Source organism: Helianthus annuus, chromosome 11, assembly GCF_002127325.2.
Source record: "Helianthus annuus cultivar XRQ/B chromosome 11, HanXRQr2.0-SUNRISE, whole genome shotgun sequence".
NCBI lineage: Eukaryota > Viridiplantae > Streptophyta > Magnoliopsida > Asterales > Asteraceae > Helianthus > Helianthus annuus.
In genome coordinates, this window is record NC_035443.2 from 182,658,489 (window position 1) to 182,685,637 (window position 27,149).

Genomic DNA, 27,149 nt, shown 5'->3' on the forward strand with positions numbered 1-27,149 from the left:
TGAATGCACAAGGCACAAACTCTTTTATAACTTGGGAAAATTCATAATGATCTTGTGAACGTTTTACATGTTCTTTTATGCGTTCAGTAGCCCGGGTCGTGCCGGGTTAAAGATTTATAGACACACCACGTTTGCGTAAAACCGTAGTATGAAAACCAACGGCTACGTCTTTTAGTTTTAATGTCGACACTTTATACCGGGTGTACGCCTACACCGGGATGTCGATGGTCGTGGCCATTTCGTAAAATGATGCCAAGGATATCCGGGACAACGGTCATTAAACCCCCCAAAGGCTTATAAGCAACAAAACTGTTTAAATGAGCCAATCATATTTAATCAATTAACCACCTAAGCGATGGAATTATATAATGCTCAATCAAGCGGTATTAATATACCGTAACCCAAGCCCATATAGGGGAAATAAGTTAAAGTATTTACCTTTGCAAGTATTAATCCTTAATTTAGATCAAGTCACCGATAGCTTTTACTGGGGCTCCTAATCTGGAACGAAGGTTTTAATTAACCTCTTAGAATCCTAACGGTCCTTGTATTAGCCGTAGCTTTAAACCGGTTGATTCCGATATATAGATATGGTTAATTCGCACGAAAAGGCGAAAACCGAGAATGGAGTATGATTTGGACCCAACAAGTTCAGAGACTTGTTTTATATGGGTTTATAGTTCATACTCTGGATTTTGGGGTTCAAATAATATAATTTGACCCATATCGGCTATTGCACGAAAACTAGTTCCATGAGCCGTACCGTGTGCGCAATTAGGCGAAACGGTTAACCATAAGAGTCGTACGCTTATTTCCTAAGTCAATATGCCTTAAAAGTATTTTGGTATCAGTAGGGTACTTTTCGTAATGCCCGTAACGAGTTTAAGTTTATATTATGCCCCGTAGGGGCTTTTCGGTCACTTTAAAGACTTTAAAAAGGCTTTTCGAGTTCTACCGGAAATCTGAGTTTCCCGAACAGCTTATAAAGCTTAAAATACTTTATTTATTATTTAAAACCAGTGGCAACTGGAATCGGGTCAAAAGACCTTGTAGAACTCCCGTTTTGGCCAAAAAGGGCATATTCGGTATTAACCGAACCGTAGCCATAACCGCAGGTTATGAGCAAGGTAAAAATTATTAAAAATCTTTAAAATTCCCAAAATATTATTTTACCACAGTGGGTAAAAGTTTTGGTGACGAAAACTTGGGTTAGATGGGCGTTATGCTAATTGCGCCGTTAATTACAAAACTTTCTTAAAAGTGCGCCTTTTAGCATAACTCTCATTCTAGACCTCGGATTGACGTGAAACTTTTAAGGACATGCTTATAATTTAATAAGCAAGGGTTTGGTCCGTTCACGTGTCCGAAATACTCGTTTTAATTTTAAAAGGCCGTTACGGTCAACTTTTAGGCGAATGACGGAAATACGTAAAGGACTCGGATAACTCATGAACCGACCACAGAGGCGTATACCAACATGTGACCTGGCCCTAAGAGAGTCCTAAGGTATATTTTTACCTCACTAAAACGGGTCAGAACTGAAGTCAAAGCAAAAGTCAAACTTATGCGACTTTCGGCTCCGAACCGGGTGAATATAGCAAACGGTCGATTCAAACGAGCGCAAACAAGTTTATATGCTTATTATCAGGTTTTGTGATTATCAAAACAGGTTCCATGATATATATTTTACGGATTATGCATAAATCGCTAAAATGACTTTCTGTTGACTTTTTAACCGCACGTTTGACTCGACATTTGACATAGTTAGAGCGGTGATCAGAGGGAACCCTTTTAGGGGTTTATTACCTCCATTTATACCAACTTATAACTACTTTTGATTCGTCATAAGACTGAACCATCACTGAGTTATTTTAAAGTCAAACCGTATTTACGACGGTTCGGTTTTTAGCTAAATACTAAGCATGAACTGAACTATGAATGATCAAAGTAACTTACAGAAGTTAAGACTTGAATGTAGAACAGAGAAGAAACACTTGGGAGCCTTTAGAATAGCCAGAGATGTGTGTTTGAGTTGTTGTGAATGTTATGCACACAAGGGTGCTATTTATAGTCAAAAACTTGATCCAAGATCATTACAACTCAAGCTACAACTGGTTATGGATGGTTGGCATGTGTCCTAGAGAGTTATGGGTCGAGTAGGGGGCAACCATACCTCTGAAAGACCCATTATTACATGTTTTGGCGTTTAAAACAGCCAACAGCCATGTTTCTGTCGCTGGGCGCTGCTTACGGACCGTATGGCTTCGGTCTTGCGGTCCGTAAGCCATAGGCGGAATAATTCAAATCTGTTACCCCCTTTACGGTCCGTAAGGCCTAGCCTTTGCGGTCCGTAAAGGTTAAAAATCTGATCTTTTTTAAATGATTACAAAATCTATGTAATTAATATCGAATCTTTCGTAATGATTTACCTGACCTTTCGGGTTTGAAGGGGTAACTTTGCGGTTTGGCCCTCGGTTATTTACCGATAGGGGCCTCGAGCTATTTACCCGCATTATTAAGTCCCCGGTTTATTTATTTAATTATTCTGAAAGTCTTAACTTTCATTATTGACGCTTTTAACCCTTCTTCTACGAGTTCGATCGTAACTCTCCCGTTTCATATCGAAACTTCGCGAAATTTATATATATTATTTTAGTGAGTGTATAATACCGTTACAAAGTCTTGGGAACTTTAAAGGGTCACTCAGAGGTATAATTAAACATGTTGACACAGTTAACCCCTGTAGTTTGTAATCTCTCACTTTCTTCCGCGTCTTGTTTTTGTACGATCTATATTTTATTCGTTTGAAGGTTCAAGCATTATTTAGGGATACTATACAGTATATTTACCCTTGTTGACATTTATAACCCTCGAATTTACGTACTTTCAAGGTTTGTCAAAATTAGTCCTTTATTTATTATAGATGCCACGTGTAATCAAACGACACGTGTTAACACATCATTGGACACAAAAATTCGAGGTGTTACATCAAATGCTTTCAAATTTGTAAACTTGACAAACATCACACGTTTTGTTCATACATGACATAAAAAAAAATTTTGGATATCAGAAACGCATCTTAAAAATATCATTTTCTAATTGTAAATCTTAGTTATTAACTATTTGATTTTTTATTTACTTAACCCGTGTAATACACGGGGTTATTATAAAATATTAAAAGAAAGGTATTCTATTAATAATTAATAACTTTAAGAGAAACACGTCTCTTAATGTATTTGTAACAAATATGTGACACAAAATAAAATAACGCACTCAAGTTGTAAACATACATTTAGCACATTAATTTTGTTATAAAAAAACTAAATAATAATTATCTATAAGATATTAAACTAATAATATTTAATAGAAGGATTATCTATAATGTAAGATATTAAACTAAATAATATTAAACTAAAAATAATAATTATCTATAAGAGATTAAATTAAAATAATAATTATCTATAAGAGATAGTCTAATATGATGACAAGTGTCCCAAAAGTGGTTTCTTTTATTATATAGTATAGATGTTACTGTTCAATTTATCAAACTTAAAAAGTAAAGAAGATAACATTATAATAATTATAATATTAAAATAATAAAACTATAAAAGAAACTGTATATACTATTTTATTATATTATAATATATGTTACTATTCAATTCATTCACCTATTAATATATAAGATAATTATTAAACGGATCCTATGTTCATCTAAATATCTCATATTTCTAACAGCCAGCTTACCCGTAGTCTACCCGTTTAATAATATAAGTTTTTATATACTTTACTTTAATATAAAAAATGGAAATGTTACATACTTGAATCATTCTTGCCTTGGTGTTGACCTATAGGGAGATTGCCCTTTCACCTCCGCTTGTCACGAAAGATTATGCCTTCAAAATGAACGAAGATTCTAGGAAACTTTCGAGACTAAAGCCTCGCTTACTAAGAGCGGGTACAGGATCCTGCAAGATGGGAGGAAGGAAGATCCGAATGATAGAACAACCGACAGCTAGCGAATGAATTAGGCGAAAATACTTTGGGTTGAGCCACGTGTTTTACCATAGTGGGCCTTCGGGCAATGAGTTTTTTCTGAAATGATGGTGGGTCGGGTCACTAATGATACCTGTGTTTGTGGACATGAATAACCTTTTGCCATTGAGTTTACTCGGATGATCAGGCTTTTATTGATTATTAAAAATTCTCGTTTCTTCACACCATTTAAATTCCAACGCAAATTTCTGGACCTCTTTAGTCACAAAGCACACATCAACACACACAACCAAATTTCTTGATCTCTATTTTAGGGACGGAGGGTTTGCATTAAATTGATTAAAGCATTAAAGTTTTCTTTAAATTGTAAGGAAGAGGTCAACCGAAGATATAATAATTGAGAATAATTGTCGAGTTTTTTTTTTTTACTAAAGTGAAGTTGATGGAAAAATTATTTACCATAATAGTGTTGCTTCAAAAATATTTACCAAAATAATGTTTATTTTATTTTATTAATTTCTCACACCTACTGTCATTGGATAACCTCATTTTATAAAACAATAATGAATTAATTATTAATTAAATTTAAGATAACTGTTTTCCTTAACATAAGAGAAATTGTTAACCACATATGTAATAAGAGACTCATATGTAATAAGAGAAATTGTTAACCTCATATGTAATTATTATTTTTTTCCGAAGAACTAATATAAAAAATGTTCCCAAACTTTAAAACCACTAATATATTATAAATATAAATAGATCATTAAAAAACTTTCCCATCTAATTATTTTAAAAAAATTATGGCAAATAATTGGTTTTATAATTATACTTTAACATTAAGTGTGGTTTTATAATTATACTTTAACACTAAATGTGCATGATAATTTTCTAATTTGTCATTTTAAGTGTTTATTTTGATTTATCCTTTCATTTGGTATATCTTTTAATACATCACAAGATCAGAACTCCAACGTAGTTTACAAAGCATAGCCTTGATCTGGCAGCGCCTTAACATCCGTTGCTGGGTTCAAGATCAACAGAACAGGGTATCGAATCAGTGATCAGGGGTTAAAACACTTAAAACGGGGCAGGACTTTGAAGAATTATGGGGTGAAATACTAAAGAAAATTAGGTCTATATATGAAGCACTGTGATGGCGAGAGGAAAGAAGGGGAAAATATGTGAGCAAACTTCTTTGAAGACCATCGATCCTTTTTATAGTTAAAACTGAAACTTAGGGGTTACGTTGCATTGATTGCCTTTGATCACAATCATCAACGTACACAAACAAACTTAAATTTTTAAGTTTAAAGTTTTATACCCTTGGCATTATAGCCTAGTGGTATCTTGGTAGTGGGATAAAGCTTATGACCATTAGGTCATGGGTTCGATTCCCACAAAGGGGGTTTTTCCCATATTTATTGAGTTTCCTCCTGAATTGGTGGATAGGAATTATTTACTAGTGGAGATGGATATGATCGGGTGGTTCTGCTGGTGGCACGATGATACTCCAGTGGTCCGTCAATGATCCAAATTTGCCGTTCAAAAAAAAGTTTAAAGTTTTATTATTATTTTATTATTATACTTAATTCAGCTGCTTCACTCATTTACTCATTTATCGCTTATAACTTCTAAAATATGACGTTTTATAAAAACGATGAGTATGCCCTTAGAATGAGAATATTTTTATCTACATTTTGACCTAAGTTTCATTAAAAACGGAGTAAGGTCAATTATAATGTATTTTTTATAATTTAATTATTAAACGGATCCTATGTTCGTCTAAATATCTCATATTTTTAACAGTCAGCTTACCCGTAGTCTATCCGTATAATAATATAAGTTTTTATATACTTTATTTTGATATAAAAAATGGAAATGTTACATACTTGTATCGATCTTGCCTTGGTGTTGACCTATAGGGAGATTGCCCTTTCACCTCCACTTGTCACGAAAGATTATGCCTTCAAAATGAACGAAAATTCTAAGAAACTTTCAAGATTAAAGCCTCCCTTACTAAGAGCGGGTACAGGATCCTGCAAGATGGGAGGAAGGAAGATCCGAATGATAGAACAACCGACAGCCGAATGAATTAGGTGAAAATCCTTTGGGTTGAGCCGTGTCTTTTACCATAGTGGACCTTTGGGCAATGAGTTTTTTCTGAAATGGTGGTGGGTCGGGTCACTAATGATACATGTATTTGTGGACATGAATAACCTTTTGCCATTGGGTTTACCCGGGTGATCGGGCTTTTGTTGATTATCAAAAATTCCCGTTTCTTCACATCATTTAAATTCCAACGCAAATTTCTCGACCTCTTTAGTCACAAAGCACACATCGACACCCACAACCAAATTTATTGATCTCTATTTTAGGGAAGGAGGGGTTGCATTAAATTTGATTAAAGCATTAAAGTTTTCTTTAAATTGTAAGGAAGAGGTCGACCGGAGATATAATAAATGAGAATAATCGTCGATTTTTTTTTTTTTACTAAAGTGGAGTTGATGAAAAAATTATTTACCATAATAGTGTTGTTTCAAAAGTATTTACCAAAATAATGTTTATTTTATTTTATTAATTTCTCACATCTACTCTCATTGGATAACCTCATTTTACAAAACAATAATGACTTAATTATTAATTAAATTTAAGATAACTGTTTTCCTTAACATAAGAGAAATTGTTAACCTCATATGTAATAAGAGATTCATATGTAATAAGAGAAAATGATCAATGGTGGCCAAACTTTTACAAGTTAGGATTATTGGAGGGAATTTTTAAAGTTGAGATTATTATCGGCGAACTGGTGAAATTTAAGATTATTGAAATCCAATAACCCTTAAAATTAAGATAACTGTTTTCCTTAACATAAGAGAAATTGTTAACCTCATATAGACTCATATGTAATAAGCGAAATTGTTAACCTCATATGTAGTTGTTATTTTTTTCCTTAGAACTAATATAAAAAATGTTCCTAAACTTTAAAACCACTAATATATTACCATATTATAAATTAGCAACACAAAGTTGCTTTATGTTGTTGTACATTATGTATTGGGTGATTTTCAAAAAATAATTGCTTTTTTCATTTTCAACACAAAGGTTTTTATCTTTTAAATTTAACCATTTTAATTTTTTTTTTTACTTTTTCTTAAACGGTGTATGGTTAGGATGTCGCTAATCGGGTTAGTAATTAGTATCACCAAGTTAGTATTCAAATTCCTCATTGTCTGATTTGAATCCAAGACCTCCAAGAGAAGCAAAGCTTCTCACCTCCCTCTTACCACTAGCACAAGAGATCATTGGTTATTTTTTTTACTTTTACCCCAAGGCCTTTTATCTTTTAAAATTTAATCCCAACACTTTTTTTATTTACAACTTTGGTGTCTCATACTTTTCATTTTTCGCAAGTTTTTCGTTTTTTCGTTTTAATTTGCAAGTCAACACGCTACAACATGTGTGTGGGGTTCAACGTTTTTCCATCTGTTTTTTCCCGTTTGACAGGCTGTCACAACCCCTCTAATTTTTCTCTGTTTGACAAGTTCGTCGCAAGGCACATGTCCTAGATCGACTTCGTTATTATTTTCTTCGTTTGACGTTTCGGTCTAATTTCTTCGCATTAACAACCTGCAACATGCATGCGTGGTTCAACGATTTTACGTCTGTTTTTCGCTCTGTGTTATTTTTTCCTTTTTTATTTATTTAATTTTTACGAACTATTCCAATGTTGGTGGTCGCTGGCAGTGGTACTACTTGGCACGATTTTACGAATGTATTTAACCTCGTAAGTTTTTTACTAATAATTTGTTTCGAGTTTACCCCTATGCCTCCTTTACTTAAAAAACAATTTTTTTACGTGCATATTTTTATGTATGTGTCGGTATGAATTCGATTTGCTCTACGTTTTGACGTAAACTTTTTTTTTTGGAAACGAGTTAGGTCAAATATAATACGTTTACGTTTAAAAAACATTTTGTACATGCATATTTTTATGTATGTTTTAGTATAAATTCGAGATGGTGTATGTTTCGACGTAAATTTTTTTGTAAAACGAATCATGTCAAATATAATATGTTTTCGTGTTTATTTTACGAATGTTTCATAAATTTGTTGCGAACCGAGTAGAGTCAAATTGTGTGTTTTTTTTTTTTTTTTGCATTTTTTCAAAAGCTCTAATTAATCTCTTTTGAGTATATGTGTCCGTTTTTCCGTTATACCCGTCACGGTATAAATTTGATTTACTCTATGTTTTGTTCCAATCGTAATGCTTATATAGGTTACATTAAGTTCGACCGGATACGTCGAAACACGCGTTTTCATTTGATTAACGCATCACGTAACATTTGTACTAATCCATTCGATGTTTGTAATGTGGCCGCGACGCAACGCGCGCGGATGTTTTTGCTAGTTATAAATATAAATAGATCATTAAACAACTTTCCCATCTAATTATTTTAAAAAATCATGGCAAGTAATTGGTTTTATAATTATACTTTAACATTAAGTGCGGTTTTATAATTATACTTTAACATTAAGTGTGCATGATAATTTTCTAATTTGTCATTTTAAGTGTTTATGTTTTGATTTATCCTTTCATTTGGTATATCTTTTAATAGTTTACTTTATCCTTTTTAGGTTTTTAAAACCCATAAGTAGGATTAGATTCGGACATTTTGTTGGAATTCAACATTTGAGTTGAAGTCACTAGACACGGCATGTTGCCTTGAGTTGTGACTTGCATCGAGTGGAAGTTTTTCGTGTGTGTCTTGGTTGAGAACAAGCGAGATGCGACTGAAATTCAAGAGAAACAAAGATAATGAAAAAGGCGCGATGCGTGAAGCAATTAGGATGTTAAACCAAAGCTTACGAATGGAGTTTCTTGGATACCGTGATGCTGACTATGCTCGACATTTAACTAATCAACGTTCAAAAACTGGTTACGTTTTAAACAGTGAAAAAGAGTTGGAGTATGTTTACACGGATGGTAAAACAGTAAATATGTTCGCTAAGTCGTTGTCAATTCTGATGACACGAGAACTGTGAAAAGTATTGACGTGAAGAATGACGATGTTAACATGGCGTGTTTGGAATCAACATCAAAAGAAATGAGACGAGTCACAGTTGAATAGGAAATTAGTGGCTGCTGAGGTTCAGTTGGAGATACAAGTCGTAATGCGAGTCAACACATGGAACGAAAACCAAAGTTGGGGAGAAGAACCCATCCAAGCCGCATTTGGTGGGTGTGACCAAGCGGGACCTGCAACTCAAAACTGCTTGGGCTGTAACTAGGCCTGAGTCAGAGCTAATAGAGGCGTGTGGAAGAGGAGGTACTGACATTTGGCGTTCCTGGTACCGGTTCGCTACCAGTTTTTACCTTCATATACCGATACCGTAACCGGTATTTTCTATACCAATACCGATTCGGTATCAGTTGACACCGAGCTCATCACTACCTCTGAAACTAAAAAAAAAGTTGTACGATCCCGTTGTTGTTCGTACGGTACTCGTGATCAGGGATGAACAAATGGTACTGGGTAGCAGTACCAAATTTCTCGAACTAAAAGATTATCAAACTCAATCCGGTACCGTCTTTGGCGTTTTTTGTACCACGCTGGTGCTGGTTTTTACCTTCATGTACCGATAACGAACCAGTATTTTCGATACAAGTACCGGTTAACACCAAGCTTATCAAACTTAAAAAGTAAAGAAGATAACATTATTATAATTATAGTATTAAAATAATAAAACTATAAAAGAAACTGTATGTAATATTTTATTATATTATAATATAGAGTAAATTACAAGTTTTGTCCTTTATGTTTGTCTCAAATTCCAGGCGCTGTTCTTTACCTTTAAAATTGATGACTTTTGTACTTAATGTTTGAAAATGTTGCACGTTATGTCCTTTAGGGCAAACCCAGTTAAAATTTTCTGTTAAGTTATGTCAAGTGCATTGCACATAAGGGTAGAACGGTCATTTCCCCTCCTCACTTGTATTCCCCACTTTTAAAACCTTACCGGGTGTTTGGCATTCCTTCTCAAAATGACTTATTAACTTATATAAGTCATAAGTGAGAAGTCAAAAATTGTGACTTCTCAAAGATGACTTCTCACACACACAAAATCCTCTAAAATAAGCTAACCCAAACACTCAAAAAACAACTTATTAACTTTTATAAGTTAATAAGTCATAACTTGCTCCAAAATATTCATCTTCAACCCCAATTCATCTTCAAACCCCAAACCCTAATTCCAAAATCAACCATCTGCAACAAAATTCTCAACCCAATTCTCACAACAATCATATCATTCATCTTCAAACTATGCGTATTCTCTGAACCATCATCAGTTGGCTATTAATACCCCTTTTAATACCTATGGTTCCTTCACCCAAAACAGAGCTCCAGCGTACAGTGAGAATTTTGAGGAGATGAAAACGAATATGAAAGATCTAACGTACAGTGATATTAACAAGCTTTCAATATCCAATGTCGCCCCGAGATCAAGCAGGTGTTACAATAACTTTACATATTTTTATCCGTGATTTTAGTAACCACAATCATTATTAGTTTTACCCAGATATTGTATCCTAACAAAATTTCTAGTTAAAAAGCAGATAAATTTCTTGAACCTGACAAAGGATTATAGTAACCCGGAACTTCGATATGCTTTCCATCTCTGTGAGACCTGCTATCGGCGGCCATAACTCTGTAAAAGGGCCGGTTCCGGCATCCCAACCTCGCCAATCGAAGCCTCACCACCATTTCTTCTACTGCGTCCAAATTAGGGGTTTGCGTCCAAAATGGCCGGTTCCGGCATCCCAACTTCGATATGCCTTTGTTAGCCTGGTTTGGTATTTAGTGAAGGTTGTGATGGTGTTCTGGTGGTGGCTTGGTTCCGTATAGAAAGAGAAGAGCGAGAGATTAGAGAGAGGGGTAGTTTTTTGAGCTATATAACAGAGTGAGGGTGTGATATTTTGATCTCTGTAATGAATTGATGGTGTTTTTTGAGAGTTCAAGTAAGGAATATGATGATGATAGAGAAAGAGTGGATGCTTGTTTCAGATTGAGAGAGAGAGGAAAGAGAGAGAGAGAGATTATACTTGTTTTTTTTATTTTTTAAGTTTTTTATTAATAGTCCCTAAATAAGAATTCTTCACAAAATAGCCCATGAGAAGATAAAATGACAAGAATACCCTCATGTGCAAGGCACATGACCATATTTAACCAAAAAATCTGATTGAGTTAGGGCTAAAGGACATAACGTGCAACATTTTGAAACATTAAGGACAAAACTCGTCAAAATGAAAGGTAAAGGACAGCGCCTGAAATTTGAGACAAACATAGAGGACAAAACTTGTAATTTACTCTATAATATATGTTACTGTTCAATTTAACAAACATAAAAAGTAGAGAAGATAACATTATTATAATTATAATATTAAAATAATAAAACTATAAAAGAAACTGTATATAATATTTTATTATATTATAATATATGTACTGTTCAATTCATTCACCTATTAATATATAGGATAATTATTAAACGGATCTTATGTTCATCTAAATATCTCATATTTCTAACAGTCAGCTTACCCGTAGTCTACCTGTTTAATAATATAAGTTTTTATATACTTTATTTTAATATAAAAAATGAAAATATTACATACTTGAATCGATCTTGCCTTGGTGTTGACCTATAGGGAGATTGCCCTTTCACCTCCCCTTGTCACAAAAGATTATGCCTTCAAAATGAAAAATGAACGAAGATTCTAGGAAACTTTCGAGACTAAAGCCTCCCTTACTAAGAGCGGGTACAGGATCCTGCAAGACGGGAGGAAGGAAGATCCGAATGATAGAACAACCGACAGCTAGCGAATGAATTAGACGAAAATACTTTAGGTTGAGCCACGTGTTTTACCATAGTGGGCATTCGGGCAATGAGTTTTTTCTGAAATGATGGCGGGTCGGGTCACTAATGATACCTGTGTTTGTGGACATGAATAACCTTTTGCCATTGGGTTTACCCGGATGATCAGGCTTTTATTGATTATTAAAAGTTCCCGTTTCTTCACACCATTTAAATTCCAACACAAATTTCTCGACCTCTTTAGTCACAAAGCACACATCAACACATACAACCAAATTTCTTGATCTCTATTTTAGGGAAGGAGGGGTTGCATTAAATTTGATTAAAGCATTAAAGTTTTCTTTAAATTGTAAGGAAGAGGTCAACCGAAGATATAATAATTGAGAATAATCGTCGAGTTTTTTTTTTACTAAAGTGGAGTTGATGGAAAAATTATTTATCATAATAATGTTGTTTCAAAAGTATTTACCAAAATAATGTTTATTTTATTTTATTAATTTCTCACACCTATTGTCATTGGATAACCTCATTTTATAAAACAATAATGACTTAATTATTAATTAAATTTAAGATAACTGTTTTCCTTAACATAAGAGAAATTGTTAACCTGATATGTAATAAGAGACTCATATGTAATAAAAGAAATTATTAACCTCATATGTAATTATTATTTTTTTCCTTAGAACTAATATAAAAAATGTTCCTAAACTTTAAAACCACTAATATATTATAAATACAAATAGATCATTAAAAAACTTTCCCATCTAATTATTTTAAAAAAGATTATGGCAAATAATTGGTTTTATAATTATACTTTAACATTAAGTGCGGTTTTATAATTATACTTTAACACTAAATGTGCATGATAATTTTCTAATTTGTCATTTTAAGTGTTTATGTTTTGATTTATCCTTCTTTCATTTGGTATATCTTTTAATACATCACGAGATCAGAACTCCAACGTAGTTTACAAAGCATAGCCTTGATCTGGCAGCGCCTTGACATCCGTTGTTGGGTTCAAGATCAATCGGACAGGGTATCGAATCAGCGATCAGAGGTTAAAACACTTAAAATGGGGCAAAACTTTGGAGAATTATGGGGTGAAATACTAAAGAAAATTAGGTCTATATATGAAGCACTGTGATGGCGAGAGGAAAGAAGGGGAAAAAATATGAGCAAACTTCTTTGAAGAACATCAATCCTTTTTATAGTTAAAACTGAAACTTAGGGGTTACGTTGCATTGATTGCCTTTGATCACAATCTTCAACGTACACAAACAAATTTAAATTTGTAAGTTTAAAGTTTTATTATTATTTTATTATTATATTTAATTCAACTGCTTCACTCATTTATCGCTTATAACTTCTAAAATATGACGTTTTATAAAACAATGAGTATGCCCTTAGAACGAGAATATTTTTATCTACATTTTGATCTAAGTTTCATTAAAAACAGATTAAGGTCAATTATAATGTACTTTTTATAATTTAATTATTAAACGGATCCTATGTTCGTCTAAATATCTCATATTTCTAACAGTCAGCTTACCCGTAGTCTACCCGTTTAATAATATAAGTTTTTATATACTTTATTTTGATATAAAAAAATGAAAATGTTACATACTTGTATCGATCTTGCATTGGTGTTGACCTATAGGGAGATTGCCCTTTCACCTCCACTTGTGACGATAGATTATGCCTTCAAAATGAACGAAAATTCTAGGAAACTTTCGAGACTAAAGCCTCCCTTACTAAGAGCGGGTACAGGATCCTGCAAGATGGGAGGAAGGAAGATCCGAATGATAGAACAACCGACAGCCGAATGAATTAGGTGAAAATACTTTGGGTTGAGCCGTGTGTTTTACCATAGTGGACCTTTGGGCAATGGGTTTTTTTCTGAAATGATGGTGGGTCGGGTCACTAATGATACCTGTATTTGTGGACATGAATAACTTTTTGCCATTGGGTTTACCCAGGTGATCGGGCTTTTATTGATTATCAAAAATTCCCGTTTCTTCACATCATTTAAATTCCAACGCAAATTTCTCGACCTCTTTAGTCACAAAGCACACATCAACACCCACAGCCAAATTTCTTGATCTCTATTTTAGGGAAGGAGGGGTTGCATTAAATGTAAAGTTTTCTTTAAATTGTAAGGAAGAAGTCGACCGGAGATGTAATAAATGAGAATAATCGTCGAGTTTTTTTTACTAAAGTGGAGTTGATGGAAAAATTATTTACCATAATAGTGTTGTTTCAAAAGTATTTACCAACATAATGTTTATTTTATTTTATTAATTTCTCACATCTACCCTCATTGGATAGCCTCATTTTACAAAACAATAATGACTTGGTGCAGGGCTTGCATTTCTCTTGAGAGATGCAGGTTCGACTCCCACTTGGTGCAGAGTGAGGCATTGGTGGGCAATGATAGGAGACCCAGGGAAACCTGGGTTGGATCCTTGAGCCAAACGGGTTTTACCGGTAATTTCACCGTCGTGCCTACGGGCGGGTGGGTTACCGGGTTTTCCCCGGAATTGGTGGTGGACTCGGGTTACTCTCGGAGTACTCCGTTTGTCCAGTGGGTGCCCCGAGAGTGCTCGGGATTGAGTTTGTTGGCCGTTCAAAAAAAAAATAATGACTTAATTATTAATAAAATTTAAGATAATTGTTTTCCTTAACATAAGAGAAATTGTTAACCACATATGTAATAAGAGACTCATATGTAATAAGAGAAAATATCAATGGTGGCCAAACTTTTACAAGTTGGGATTATTGGAGAGAATTTTTAAAGTTGAGATTATTATCGGCCAACTGGTGAAACTTAAGATTATTAAAATCCAATGACCCTTAAAATTAAGATAATTGTTTTCCTTAACATAAGAGAAATTGTTAACCTCATATAGACTCCTAAGTAATAAGAGAAATTGTTAACCTCGTATTTAATTATTATTTTTTTTCCTTAGAACTAATATAAAAAATGTTCCTAAACTTTAAAACCACTAATATATTATAAATACAAATAGATCATTAAAAAACTTTCCCATCTAATTATTTAAAAAAATTATGGCAAATAATTGGTTTTATAATTATACTTTAACATTAAGTGCGGTTTTATAATTATACTTTAACATTAAGTGTGCATGATAATTTTCTAATTTGTCATTTTAAGTGTTTATGTTTTGATTTATCCTTTCATTTGGTATATCTTTTAATAGTTTACTTTATCCTTTTTAGGTTTTTAAAACCTATAAGTAGGATTAGATTGGGACATTTTGTTGGAATTCAACATTTGAGTTGAAGTCACTAGTCACGGCATGTTGCCTTGAGTTGTGAGTTGCATCGAGTGGAAGTTCTCCGTGTGTGTCTTGATTGAAAACAAGCGAGATGCGACTGAAATTCAAGAGAAACAAAGATAATGAAAAAGGCGCGATGCTAGAAGCAATTAGGATGTTAAACCAAAGCTTACGAATGGAGTTTCTTGGATACCGTGATGCTGACTATGCTCGACATTTAACTAATCAACGTTCAAAAACTGATTACGTGTTAAACGGTGAAAAGTAGTTGGAGTATGTTGACACGAATGGTAAAATAGTAAACATGTTCGCTAAGTCGTTGTCAATTCTGATGACACGAGTACTGTGCAAAGTATTGACGTAAAGAATGGCAATGTTAACAGGGAGTGTTTGGAATCAACATCAAAAGAAATGAGATGAGTCACAGTTGAATAGGAAATTAGTGGCTGCTGAGGTTCAGTTGGAGATACAAGTCATATTGCGAGTCAACACGTGGAGCGAAAACCAAAGTTGGGGAGAAGAACCCATCCAAGCCGCATTTGGTGGGTGTAACCAAGCGGGAGCTGCAACTCGAAACTGCTTGGGTTGTGACTAGGCCTGAGTCAGAGCTAATAGAAGCGTGTGGAAGCAGTTGTGGCTGAGTTGAAGGTAAAAAGTGTAGCTTAAAAGGGTTTGGGGGTGCCCCGACCCCCGTCAACGTATCGCTTAATAATGTTAATTTTTCGAATTTTCCACCAAATTTTTTATAAATATATAGTTTCTCACCAATTATTTTGACTAAAAATTCTCGGTCTCTACCAGTGAGAATTAGGTATTTTGTGATGATGGTTTTAATGATATTTACATTTACCTCATTTTACATTTTACCCCCTTCCACTTACAACATTCACACTTTACTACCCTGCACAAAACGTGAGGCCACACCTAATCCCGTTTCTTCACACCATTTAAACTCCCCAACGCAAATTTCTCAACCTCTCACTCATAACACACACACACACACACACACATCAACACCATCGTGAGTTTTCTTCACGATTTATCGCGATTCAATCGTTCAAAATCACCTGTTTTCCATCCAACAAGTTTAATCAGACATACACAACAACAATATTCTTCCACCGCTGCAAATCACTCACCTTTTGCAGCGAATTTGATTGAAATTGTGTGAAATTTGTGTGAATTTGAATCGAATGACGGAAATTGGAGATCGTAGATGGAGGATTACGCGATTTGCGACGGTGATTGTGACGAACTTCGTGTTAGCTTCCATGATTGTTTCGGCAGAAAGAAGTTCGATGATAGAAGATGTCGCTGCAGTTGCAGGTGACAGTGAAGATGGTGATGGATTGAGAATTAGGTATTTTGTGAAGCTGGCGAACTATTTGTTTCAAACAGATGGATCTGGTTATCAACATGTTTGGCCTGTAAGTTTTTTTTGTTTAATTCTTAAGATTTATAATTATAATTATAATGTTAATGTTAATATGTTAAAAATCCGTATATTTGTATGTTAAAGTAATTGTTAATGAAGATTTTGGAATTAAAAAAAAAAAAACACTATGTTTTGAAATAAGCAATGTTTTAAATACCGGTTTGAACCGGCTACCGTTTATTGTCCTGGTACGGTTGAGCCGGTATAAATAGGGGTTCGTTATAGTCTTTGAACCGCTGGTATATCCGGTAATACCGGTTTAATCTCATGTTAAAATTTTGAGTTTACATTAACGATGATAGTGAATTTCATCTTTTATGCGAATGTAAACTTGATGCATTGTCTTTTATTTAATAAAACTTTGATGAAATAATTGATTTTTTGAATTATTTTTTGAGTTGAAATTGTATTTTGAGTAAACTGTCAAAATGGTCCCTGAGGTTTGGTCACTTTTGCCATTTTAGTCCAAAGCTCAAACCTTTTGAATCTGAGTCCTGTGATTTTAATTTTATTGTCATTTTCATCTAAAAGCAAAATCTGTTCAGATTTTTCAGTTAACATCCAGCTTTTTTGTCCTTTTCCTCACTTTTAATGAATGGCAAAATGGTTAGATTTTTTTAATTTGTTATAATAAAATGTTAAAAGACCATTTTGCCCTTTATTAAAAGAGAGGAAAAAGACAGAAAAGCTGGATGTTAACTGAAAAACCTGACTAAATTTTGATTTTGGATTAAAATGGCAACAAAACTGAAACCACAGGGACCCAGATTCAAAAGGTTTGAGTTTTGAACTAAAGTAGCAAAAGTCACCAAACCTCAAGAACCATTTTGGCAGTTTACTCTTGTATTTTTATGGAATTATAGGGTTAACTAGTCAACCGGAGAACGTACCTTTTGTTTCTACTATTCTAAAAAGAACTCAAAATTGTTGAACTTTCCGGTACAAACCGGTTGAACCTTTTCTAAGCCTAACCCGATATGATTAAAAATCCAGTTTTTAAAACACTAGAAATAAAAGAAACTGGTTGAATTATGATAAGTGGTGTAAACGGTTACTTATTTATCAGGTATAGATGTTGATAGCGTATAGGGAGGTGTTTGGATGCGGGGATAAGCATATTTATTGGACAATTGATGTATAAACACTAATAGTTATTGTTGGTTTAATATCAAAAGTTATTTGAATATCACTATCACTTTTCAAGTTGGAATGGTCACTACTTTATGTGGATGGATAAAGCAACAGTGTGAATCAACCACAATTCACAGATCAACATGATACATGATGGGACAACCATTTTTTTTTGTTTGAGCTTTTTTGATGGAATGTGTCTATAGTTTTATTTATTTATTTATTTATAAAATATTATTATTTTTTTTATCAAAATCGTAATGTGAACATACTGCAGGGACTAACCGTGTAATTAATCCTTTATTATTTATTTATTTATTTATTTATTTATTAAGGTTAGGTAGGTCATATGTATGAAGACAAAATCAATATCTGACAAAAATAAAAACATGGATTAACATGAAAGCTGCAGATCTTGTTAACTTTCTTAAAAATTAAGATCTACAAAGATACAATATTCCTTTAAAAAAAATATTCTATCAACCACTCCACTTGGAGTTTCAGGATCCAAGAATGTATATTCAAATAAATGTTTGATTCAAAATTAGTATTTTAACCATGAGAATCTTATGTCCTATATTGGATCCGATACGATATAATGTGTCGTATTATGTTGTACAGTACAAGTTTCTAATATTTTTTTTTCAATGGAACTCTGTAAAAAAAACTTAACCCAGTTAGTTTTTTTTGCTGACGTGGACATATGAGGTGGGAAAAAAATATTTCTTTATGTCCATGTCATCATCCACGTCAGCAAAAAAAAACTAACTGGGTTAACTATTTTAAAACAGGGTGCATTGAGAAATAAATAGTTGGAAAGTTGGGACTAGTGATAAGAATATTCTTAGTTGGGATTATTACCGGCCAACTGAGAAAAGATGGGACTGTTAAAATTCAATTTGACTGATTAAAAAATAAAAATTAACATTAAAATTTACAAAAAATATGGTTTGCAGGAAATGGAATTCGGGTGGAAAATTGTTCTTGGTAGCTTTATTGGATTTTGCGGAGCTGCATTCGGGAGTGTAGGCGGAGTCGGAGGTGGTGGTATATTCGTGCCAATGCTTACGCTAATTATCGGCTTTGATCCTAAATCCGCTACTGCTATTTCTAAATGTAAGAATAAACATTATCCAATATCCCATGTATTAATTAATTTATTTAGAGTAAACTGCCATTTTGGTCCCTGTGGTTTGGTCACTTTTGCCACTTTAGTTTCAAACTCAAACCTTTTGCATCTGGATCCCTGTGGTTTCAGTTTTATTGCCATTTTGGTCCAAAAATGAAGTCAGATCATATTTTTCTTAAAAAATCCTGCTATTTTGTCCTTTTCCTCAGGGGCAAAATGGTCGTTTCTTTTTATAAATAAATACCAGATTTTATAAGACAAATATGACCTGATTCGCCCCTGAGGAAAAGGACAAAATTGCAGGATTTTGTAAGACAAATATGATCTGATTTCATTTTTGGACCAAAATGGCAATAAAACTGAAACTACAGGGACCCAGATGCAAAAGGTTTGAGTTTTGGACTAAAGTGGCAAAAGTGACCAAACCTCAGGGACCAAAATGGCAGTTTACTCATTTATTTAAACTAAAATGTTCCGTCATCAAACTCGTTCCTTTTCAGGTATGATCATGGGGGCAGCAGCATCAACTGTTTATTACAATCTTAAGTTAAGGCACCCGACGCTTAATATGCCGATTATCGACTATGATTTGGCGTTGCTTATTCAACCGATGTTGATGCTAGGAATAAGTATTGGAGTTGCGTTTAATGTTATTTTTGCTGACTGGATGGTCACTGTTCTTTTGATTATTCTTTTTATTGGTATGTAACATGTTATGTTTTATTCTTGATTATATATGTATATTTGTATTTTGCCTTTTGAGTATTATTTGCTAAAATGAAATTTTATCTATGAATAATATATATGCAGGCACATCAACTAAGGCCTTTTGCAGAGGCGTTGAAACATGGAACAAAGAAACAATTATGAAAAAGGTAATAAACAGTTTTATTTGTATAGTTTTATGGTATTTGAATCCTTAGCTATGTAGTTAATATCCTGATATATCAACCGATGTATCAGTGATATATCGGTTATCAGTCCCCTGCCGAGATAGCGTTACAAAATATTGGTCAGAATATCGGTACCGATAATATCAGCGATATTGTCCAATATTTGACCGATATAGGACCGATATTTGATCGATAAATCACCGATTTTCCCGATATCAGTACCATTCTTCTTATTTCTACCATTCATTTTTCTTCTTAGGCAAATTGGAAAATAATAATCCCAGCATTTTGAAATTGGCCAATAATAATCCCAAGTCAGGAAATAACCAATAATAATCCCACCTCGTCCATTTTTGGAAAATAATACTCCACAGTCACTAAACGACAAAAGTGCCACGTCAGCATTTGGAGTATTATTTTCCAAAAATTGACGAGGTGGGATTATTACTGGCTATTTCCTGACTTGGGATTATTATTGGCCAATTTCAAAATGCTGGGATTATTATTTTCCAATTTGCCTTCTTCTTATTGCTGCTATTAGTGTTTTAAGTCTTAATTGTTAGTTGTTACTGTTAAATGTTAGTGTTTTAAGTCTTAGTCAGTACTTACTTGTTACAATTGTTAGTGTTAAATTGCTATATATATAAATTTAGCATGATATTAAAATTACCGATATCCCACCGCGATAACCGATATTTCATATATCGGTCCTTGACCGATATCCGATATTTTACCGCATTAACTACTTAGATCCTTAGTATATAGAGGGTATTTTCACTGTGCGTTTTGAAAGTGATTGCGTTATATTGAATAATCAGACTGAAATAGAATGGCTGTAAAGAAGGTCTTGTTTGGTAATGTTTCAATAGTCAGATAAAGTGAAAAAGACCGAATTTCCCTTTTAAGTTAGCAAAAAAGACGGAAATAGCCCTGACTTAACGGAGAAAAATGGATGGAGTTAATGGGTCAGATGAAAACGACAAGATTTCAAACCTTTTGGATCCAGATGCGGAAAAACAAACGTTTGGACGAAAGTCGCAAAACTGGCCAAACCTCAGGGATGAAAATAGCATTTTTTACTCTAAACTCTTTTAAGCCGCATAGTTTTCACTTTCGTAATAGGTTTTGTTGCAGAGTACGAAACTGATATTTTAAAACCGAGCATCTGACCCCTAAATAGTTACATAACTAGAAGCATAATCTGTTTATCTGAATACCCCTTAACAGTTATATTTGTTGTCATTCTGATTTCTGAGCATGAGGTTTTTTTTTTTTTTTTTTTTTTTTTTTTTTTTTTTCAGGAGGCTGCTAAGCGCTTGGAGAACAATGGTACGTTTAACCGGCTCTCGTTGCCTTTCACACAACCTTACAAACAATATCACGAGACATTTTTTTACTCATAAAGTTTCACTATCTTTATATAAAACTAGTTTTTTTTCGTCGCGCGTTGCGGCGAAACCGAACAAATAATAATGTAAAACAAACATTATTTGAAAATAAAGCATGTTGTTTTGAAAGCTAAACCGTTAGAATGGTTTAGTCTATCATCGTACTGCTTTTATGATACCAAATAAATACTTTATTATAAGTACAATTTCGTTTTTAACAAAACTTATAACGGAATGTCCGGGAAAAAATCAATCATAACTACGTACTTAAGTTTTAAAAAAAGTTATAAACGCATAATATTAAAGAAGTATCAAATTAATCGATAATATATGTTCTAAAAAAGAAAAGAGAATTATTAAAAAACGGTATAGAAAATACATGGTTTTAAAAAAGGAAAAATAATTAAAAATATGTTATTAAAAATAAAAAATAATAAAAAGCTATATATTATTATAAAATTAAAATTACTATTCATCATCCTTCACTAACAATATATATATATATAATACAGACAACGCTGAGGCAGAATACAAAATTCTTCCTGGTGGTCCCAGCAATGGAAGTGCAACCAAACCCGAAAGATCACTAAAAACCGAGGTGAACTATAAACCCCACTACTGAAAAAGCCTGAATTTATTATAATTTTTCTAATAAATTTAATATGTAAATGTCTCAGGTCACCGTTCTTGAGAATGTATGTTGGAAAGAACTCGGGCTTTTAGTTTTCGTTTGGATTGCATTCCTTGCTCTGCAGCTTGGAAAGGTAATTTTCAACACATTATTTACATTTTAACCTCTTCAAAAGATAACGAGTAAAATGTCATTTTCGTCCATGAGGTTTGGCCAGTTTTTACGACTTTCGTCCAAAGGTTTGTTTTTTCACATCTTGATCCAGAAGGTTTGAAATCTTGCTATTTTCATCCGGCCGTTAACTCCATCCATTTTTCTTCGTTAAGTCAGGGGTATTTTCGTCTTTTTTGTTAACTTAAAGGGCAATTCGGTCTTCAGAAGGTTTGAAATCTTGCCATTTTCATCCGTCTCGTTAACTCCATCCATTTTTCTTCGTTAAGTCAGGGGTATTTTCGTCTTTTTTGTTAACTTAAAGGGCAATTCGGTCTTTTGAATAGTTGTACATTATGCTAAATGCTTGTACATAAAGTGAAAAGGACCAAATTGCCCTTTAAGTTAACAAAAAAGACAGAAATACCCCTGACTCAACTGAGAAAAATGGATGGAGTTAAAGAGCCGGATGAAAATGGCAGGATTTCAAACCTTTTGGATCGAGATGCGGAAAAACAAACCTTTTGATGAAAGTCGCAAAACTGGCCAAACCTCATGGGCGAAAATGGCATTTTACTAAAAAAATAACATAAATTTCTCATAGTTTTATTATTATATGAACTTATGATTTGCATATATTGTGACAGAATTATACGTCTACTTGCTCAGTATGGTATTGGGTGCTAAACTTATCACAGGTATAACTTTCAGTTACATACTTACTTTTTTAGAGGCCGGTTATCGTACAAAATGCCTTAACGTACGAAGCGTACGAGATTCAGTATCAACATGCGAAAATTGGTTTATAACATGCGATTTTGGTATTCTTTAACAACATGCTAATTTGTTTTTTCAAGGCAAATTGGATTTAAATAATCCCAACTTTCTCAATTTGGCCGATAATAATCCCAACTCATTTATTTGCCGATAATAATCCGAACTGGTCCACTTTTGGCCGATAATAGTCTGCGTTAAAAATAGCATAACGGAGTTAAGTTTTTTTACGAATTACAAACCGATGTTTTAGGGCTTTTGATTAGAACGAGGATACGAGTTGATTAATGTAAAATTTACCTCGAAATATGCCCCAAACGACGAAAACGGTGCTTCAATTCGGGTGTTTAAACTTCCAATTAACAAAAATCAAGCCGTTTGGAGCACCGGTTCGAGGTAAGTTTACATCAATCGACTCGTATCCTCGTTCTGATCAAAAGCCCTAAAACATCAGCTTGTAATTCGGAAAAAAACTTAACTCTGTTAAGCTATTTTTAACAGCGGACTATTATCGGCTAAAAGTGGACCAGTTCGGATTATTATCGGCAAATAACCGAGTTGGGATTATTATCGGCCAAATTGAGAAAGTTGGGATTATTTAAATCCAATTTCCCTTTTTTTAATAGCATGCGAAATATGTTTTTTTTTTATAAACATGCGATTTTCATTTTTTTTTTGAACATGCGATCTTCTGTTACAACATGCGACTTTTTGTTATAACGTGCGAATTTGACATTGCGTACGCTTCGTACGTTAAGGCATATTGTACGATACACGTTTTCTACTTTTCTAATGATTATATACAATATTTCATTTTATTTTAATTAAAAATTAAATTATTGATCATGTAGATTCCAATTGCCTTTGGGGTATCTGGGTATGAGGCGGTTAGCTTATATAAGGGAACACGAACTATATCGTCAATGGGAGATTTAGCCAGCAACCAACTTAGCATAGGACAGTTGGTTTTATATTGTTCGTGTGGTGTTCTAGCTGGCGTAGTTGGCGGTTTACTCGGTTTAGGTGGCGGTTTTATCATGGGCCCACTCTTTTTGGAGCTTGGAGTACCCCCTCAGGTGAGCTTTTATCTAATACAAATGATAAGATATCACTTTGTGCAAAATTATTATTTGAGTAAAATGCCATTTTCGTCCCTGAGGTTTGGCCACTTTTGCGACTTTCGTCCAAATGTTTTTTGTATCCGCATCCGGATCCAAAAGGTTTGAAATCTTGCCATTTTCATCCAACTCGTTAACTCCATTTGTTTTTCTCCGTCAAATAAGGGGCATTTCCGTCTTTTTAGACATACCCCTGACTGAACGTTAAAAAATGGATGGAGTTAACGAGTTGGATGAAAATGACAAGATTTCAAACCTTTTGGATCCTGATGTGAAAAAACAAACATTTTGACGAAAGTCGCAAATATAGCCAAACCGCATTGTACTCTTATTATTTTGTTACTACTTGAGAGCTTAACGTTAATTAAAAGGGGCCATATCATATTTATCTTTCGAAAATTTATAATTTCATAATACTATATTGACTCTTTTAAACAGTGTTGGAAGAATCGCTAGTCGGTCGGGTACCGACTAGCGATTAATTAGGATTCATCAGATTGGGATTTTTATATGTAATTTTTAGTTTTATACACACACACACACACATTTTTATATGTAGTTTTTTAAAGTAGACATGTTTTAACCCCTCATTGACCATTTTTTTAAGTAATTGACGGGAATTTATAAGGTTTGGTCGAAACTTAGCCAGGATTCGGCCAGAATAGGACCGCCATTGACCGCCTAGCAATTAATCGGTGAACCTCCGATTAGTGATTAATCGGCCACTAATCGGAGGCTAATCGGAATTAATCGGCACCAGTATTGTTTAATCCCAAATGTCTTTTAAAAAACTTTTGTGCAGGTTTCAAGTGCAACAGCCACATTTGCAATGACGTTTTCGTCCTCTATGTCTGTTGTAGAATACTACCTTTTAAAGCGTTTCCCGGTTCCTTATGGTAAGCGCATACCTTGTATAATCATATTTGTCATACCATTATTAGAAAAAAAATGTCGGACGTAAAGTGTTTCGGGTCAACCTGACCCGACCCCTTTTGACAATACACAGAAATAAAAAAGTAGTTTTCTAATTCTGTTTGTATATTATTGGCAGCTGCTTATTTTCTACTAGTGGCAACAATTGCTGCTTTTGTCGGTCAACATGTCGTGAGAAAACTGATTATGATCCTCGGACGGGCTTCGTTGATTATATTCATCCTCGCCTTCACTATTTTTGTCAGTGCAATATCATTAGGTGAGTATCCTCGTTTACACAATGCAAATATAGTTATTGGCAATGGTGGCGGAAACGAAAATCGAGAGAGTCAAAATAATGGAAAGAATTGTCCGATAGATGGTCAACCGACCCTGAACCCCCTCTAGTTCCGCCCATGATTGGAAATAAATAAATACATAATATATATTCACCACAAATTCTAGTGATTGGAAATAGGGGTGCTAAACGGGGCGTGTTTGCGGGTTCAACCCGACACGAACGCGGAAATTTTAGACGAACCCGAACATGAACTGAACCCGAAAATTGTGCCATACATATGAACCCAAACACGACCTGAATATTCGCAGGTTGACCCGAACACGACCCGTTCAACCCGATTTTTTTTTATTTTTTTCGCAAATTGATATATTAAAATCAAAATTTAACTAAGAAACACAAATGTATATAATACAATTACATTTTAAATATAAAATCTTATGTTAAGACTTAAGAGAGATTATTATGGCATAAAATACACACACAATTTAACTTATGACATAAAATATATTTAAAAAAAATAAAACATAATATAAATGGGTTAAACGGGTCAAACCCGCCAACCCGACCGGGATGACCCGACCACGACCCATTTAGCTAAACGGGTTGGAGGGTTCAACCTGAAAATGACCCAAACCCGTTTAGAGTAAACCCAAACCAGCGAATTTCATGTTAGGTTCGTGTTGTGTTGTGTTGTGTTTTCGGGTTGTGTCAGAAATTGACACCCCTAATTGGAAAGTTTGTTGATGAAATTCTATGAAAAATGATGTTTTCACAGGTGGAGTTGGAATTTCAAACATGATTGGGAAAATCGGGCGACAAGAATACATGGGATTCGAGAATCTTTGCAAGTACGAGATTTAGAATTAGATAAAAAACATTGATCCAAACTAGAATTTGTCGAAATTCTACGCTTTGGTGACTTGTATCGCGTGATGTTAGATATGTACCGAATCAAGTTGGTAGTCGATGCTAACATCACGGACGGTTGTGGCACTTTGTTAGAAACTTTATTGATTGTAGTTCTTTCTAATGCAGTGTTTAATTGTTATGTTTATGGTTTAATGATCATTGCCAAAGTGATACAAGTGACACTAAGTTAAAAGTTGAAGGACCTTTTTTATTGGAAAAATTACATGTTTTTTCCTTTATCTTTATACCACTTTTCAAGCGGTGTCCTTTTTAACGAATGTTGACAGGCGGTGTCTTTTATTAGGTATTTTGTTGCAAGTTTAGTCCTTTACACCCAACCCAGTTAAAAAACCCTGTTAATTGTTGGGGGTAAAGGACTAAACTTGCAACAAAATACCTAGTTAAAGGACTAAACTTGCAACAAAATACCTAGTAAAGGACACCGCCTGTCAACAATTAACAGGGTTTTTTTAACTGGGTTGGGTGTAAAGGACTAAACTTGCAACAAAATACCTAGTAAAGGACACCGCCTGTCAACATTCGTTAAAAAGGACACCGCCTGAAAAGTGGCATAAAGATAAAGGACAAAACTTGTAATTTTTCCAATAAAAAGGAGTCGAAGTGACTTACAAAAGGCTCGTACGCAAGAACTTGCCCGGCAAAAACGATGTCTACACGAGCATTGTAAAGCAATTCCTCCATCGATTCCCTGATACCGACGGACTCTTTCTCCCCTTGATGAGCAAAGTTAGAGTTATACCATGGTGCATGAACAACCACAAAGAGCCATGGTGTTGTGGTCCGGTTAACTTTACTTAGATCATGCTCTAACCACTTATACTGGTCCAAGCCAGGATCAAAGTCCACATACGAACCCAACATTATGACATGAACCTTCGACACCTCAAACGAGTAATACAACTTAGAGGTTGATAGACTCTCCTCAAATGGCATACGCCATCTTGCATTATATGCAACGAAGCGTTTATAGTTGGAAAGCGGATATATCTCAAGCTCATGGTCACCTTCTGTCACCCCCCTTGGGACAACCGTAGGTCCGCCCCGTACACACACTAGAAGGATGCATGCACGATCTATTGGTAAGCACATTGATGATATGTTTCTCCCGGGTAATTTTTCCCCTATAAGATGGAATTGGTATGTTCCCATGAAGTATTGCGTATTTCTCTAAACCGAATTCCTACTCGAGTGAAGCT

At 34.2% G+C, this 27,149-nt stretch overlaps 1 protein-coding gene across 1 annotated transcript; it reads left to right on the forward strand.

Moving 5' to 3' along the window:
- The first annotated feature begins 16,130 nt into the window (after positions 1-16,130).
- LOC110891393 (sulfite exporter TauE/SafE family protein 3) lies at positions 16,131-26,085 on the forward strand. Its single transcript, XM_022139085.2, has 12 exons — positions 16,131-16,588; positions 18,684-18,843; positions 19,357-19,557; positions 19,667-19,731; positions 21,051-21,078; positions 21,650-21,735; positions 21,815-21,901; positions 22,566-22,616; positions 23,544-23,768; positions 24,613-24,706; positions 24,862-25,002; positions 25,799-26,085. The coding sequence occupies exons 1-12, from the start codon at positions 16,355-16,357 to the stop codon at positions 25,882-25,884; spliced, it is 1,458 nt and encodes a 485-aa protein (XP_021994777.1). The 5' UTR covers positions 16,131-16,354; the 3' UTR covers positions 25,885-26,085.
- The last annotated feature ends 1,064 nt before the right edge of the window (positions 26,086-27,149 follow it).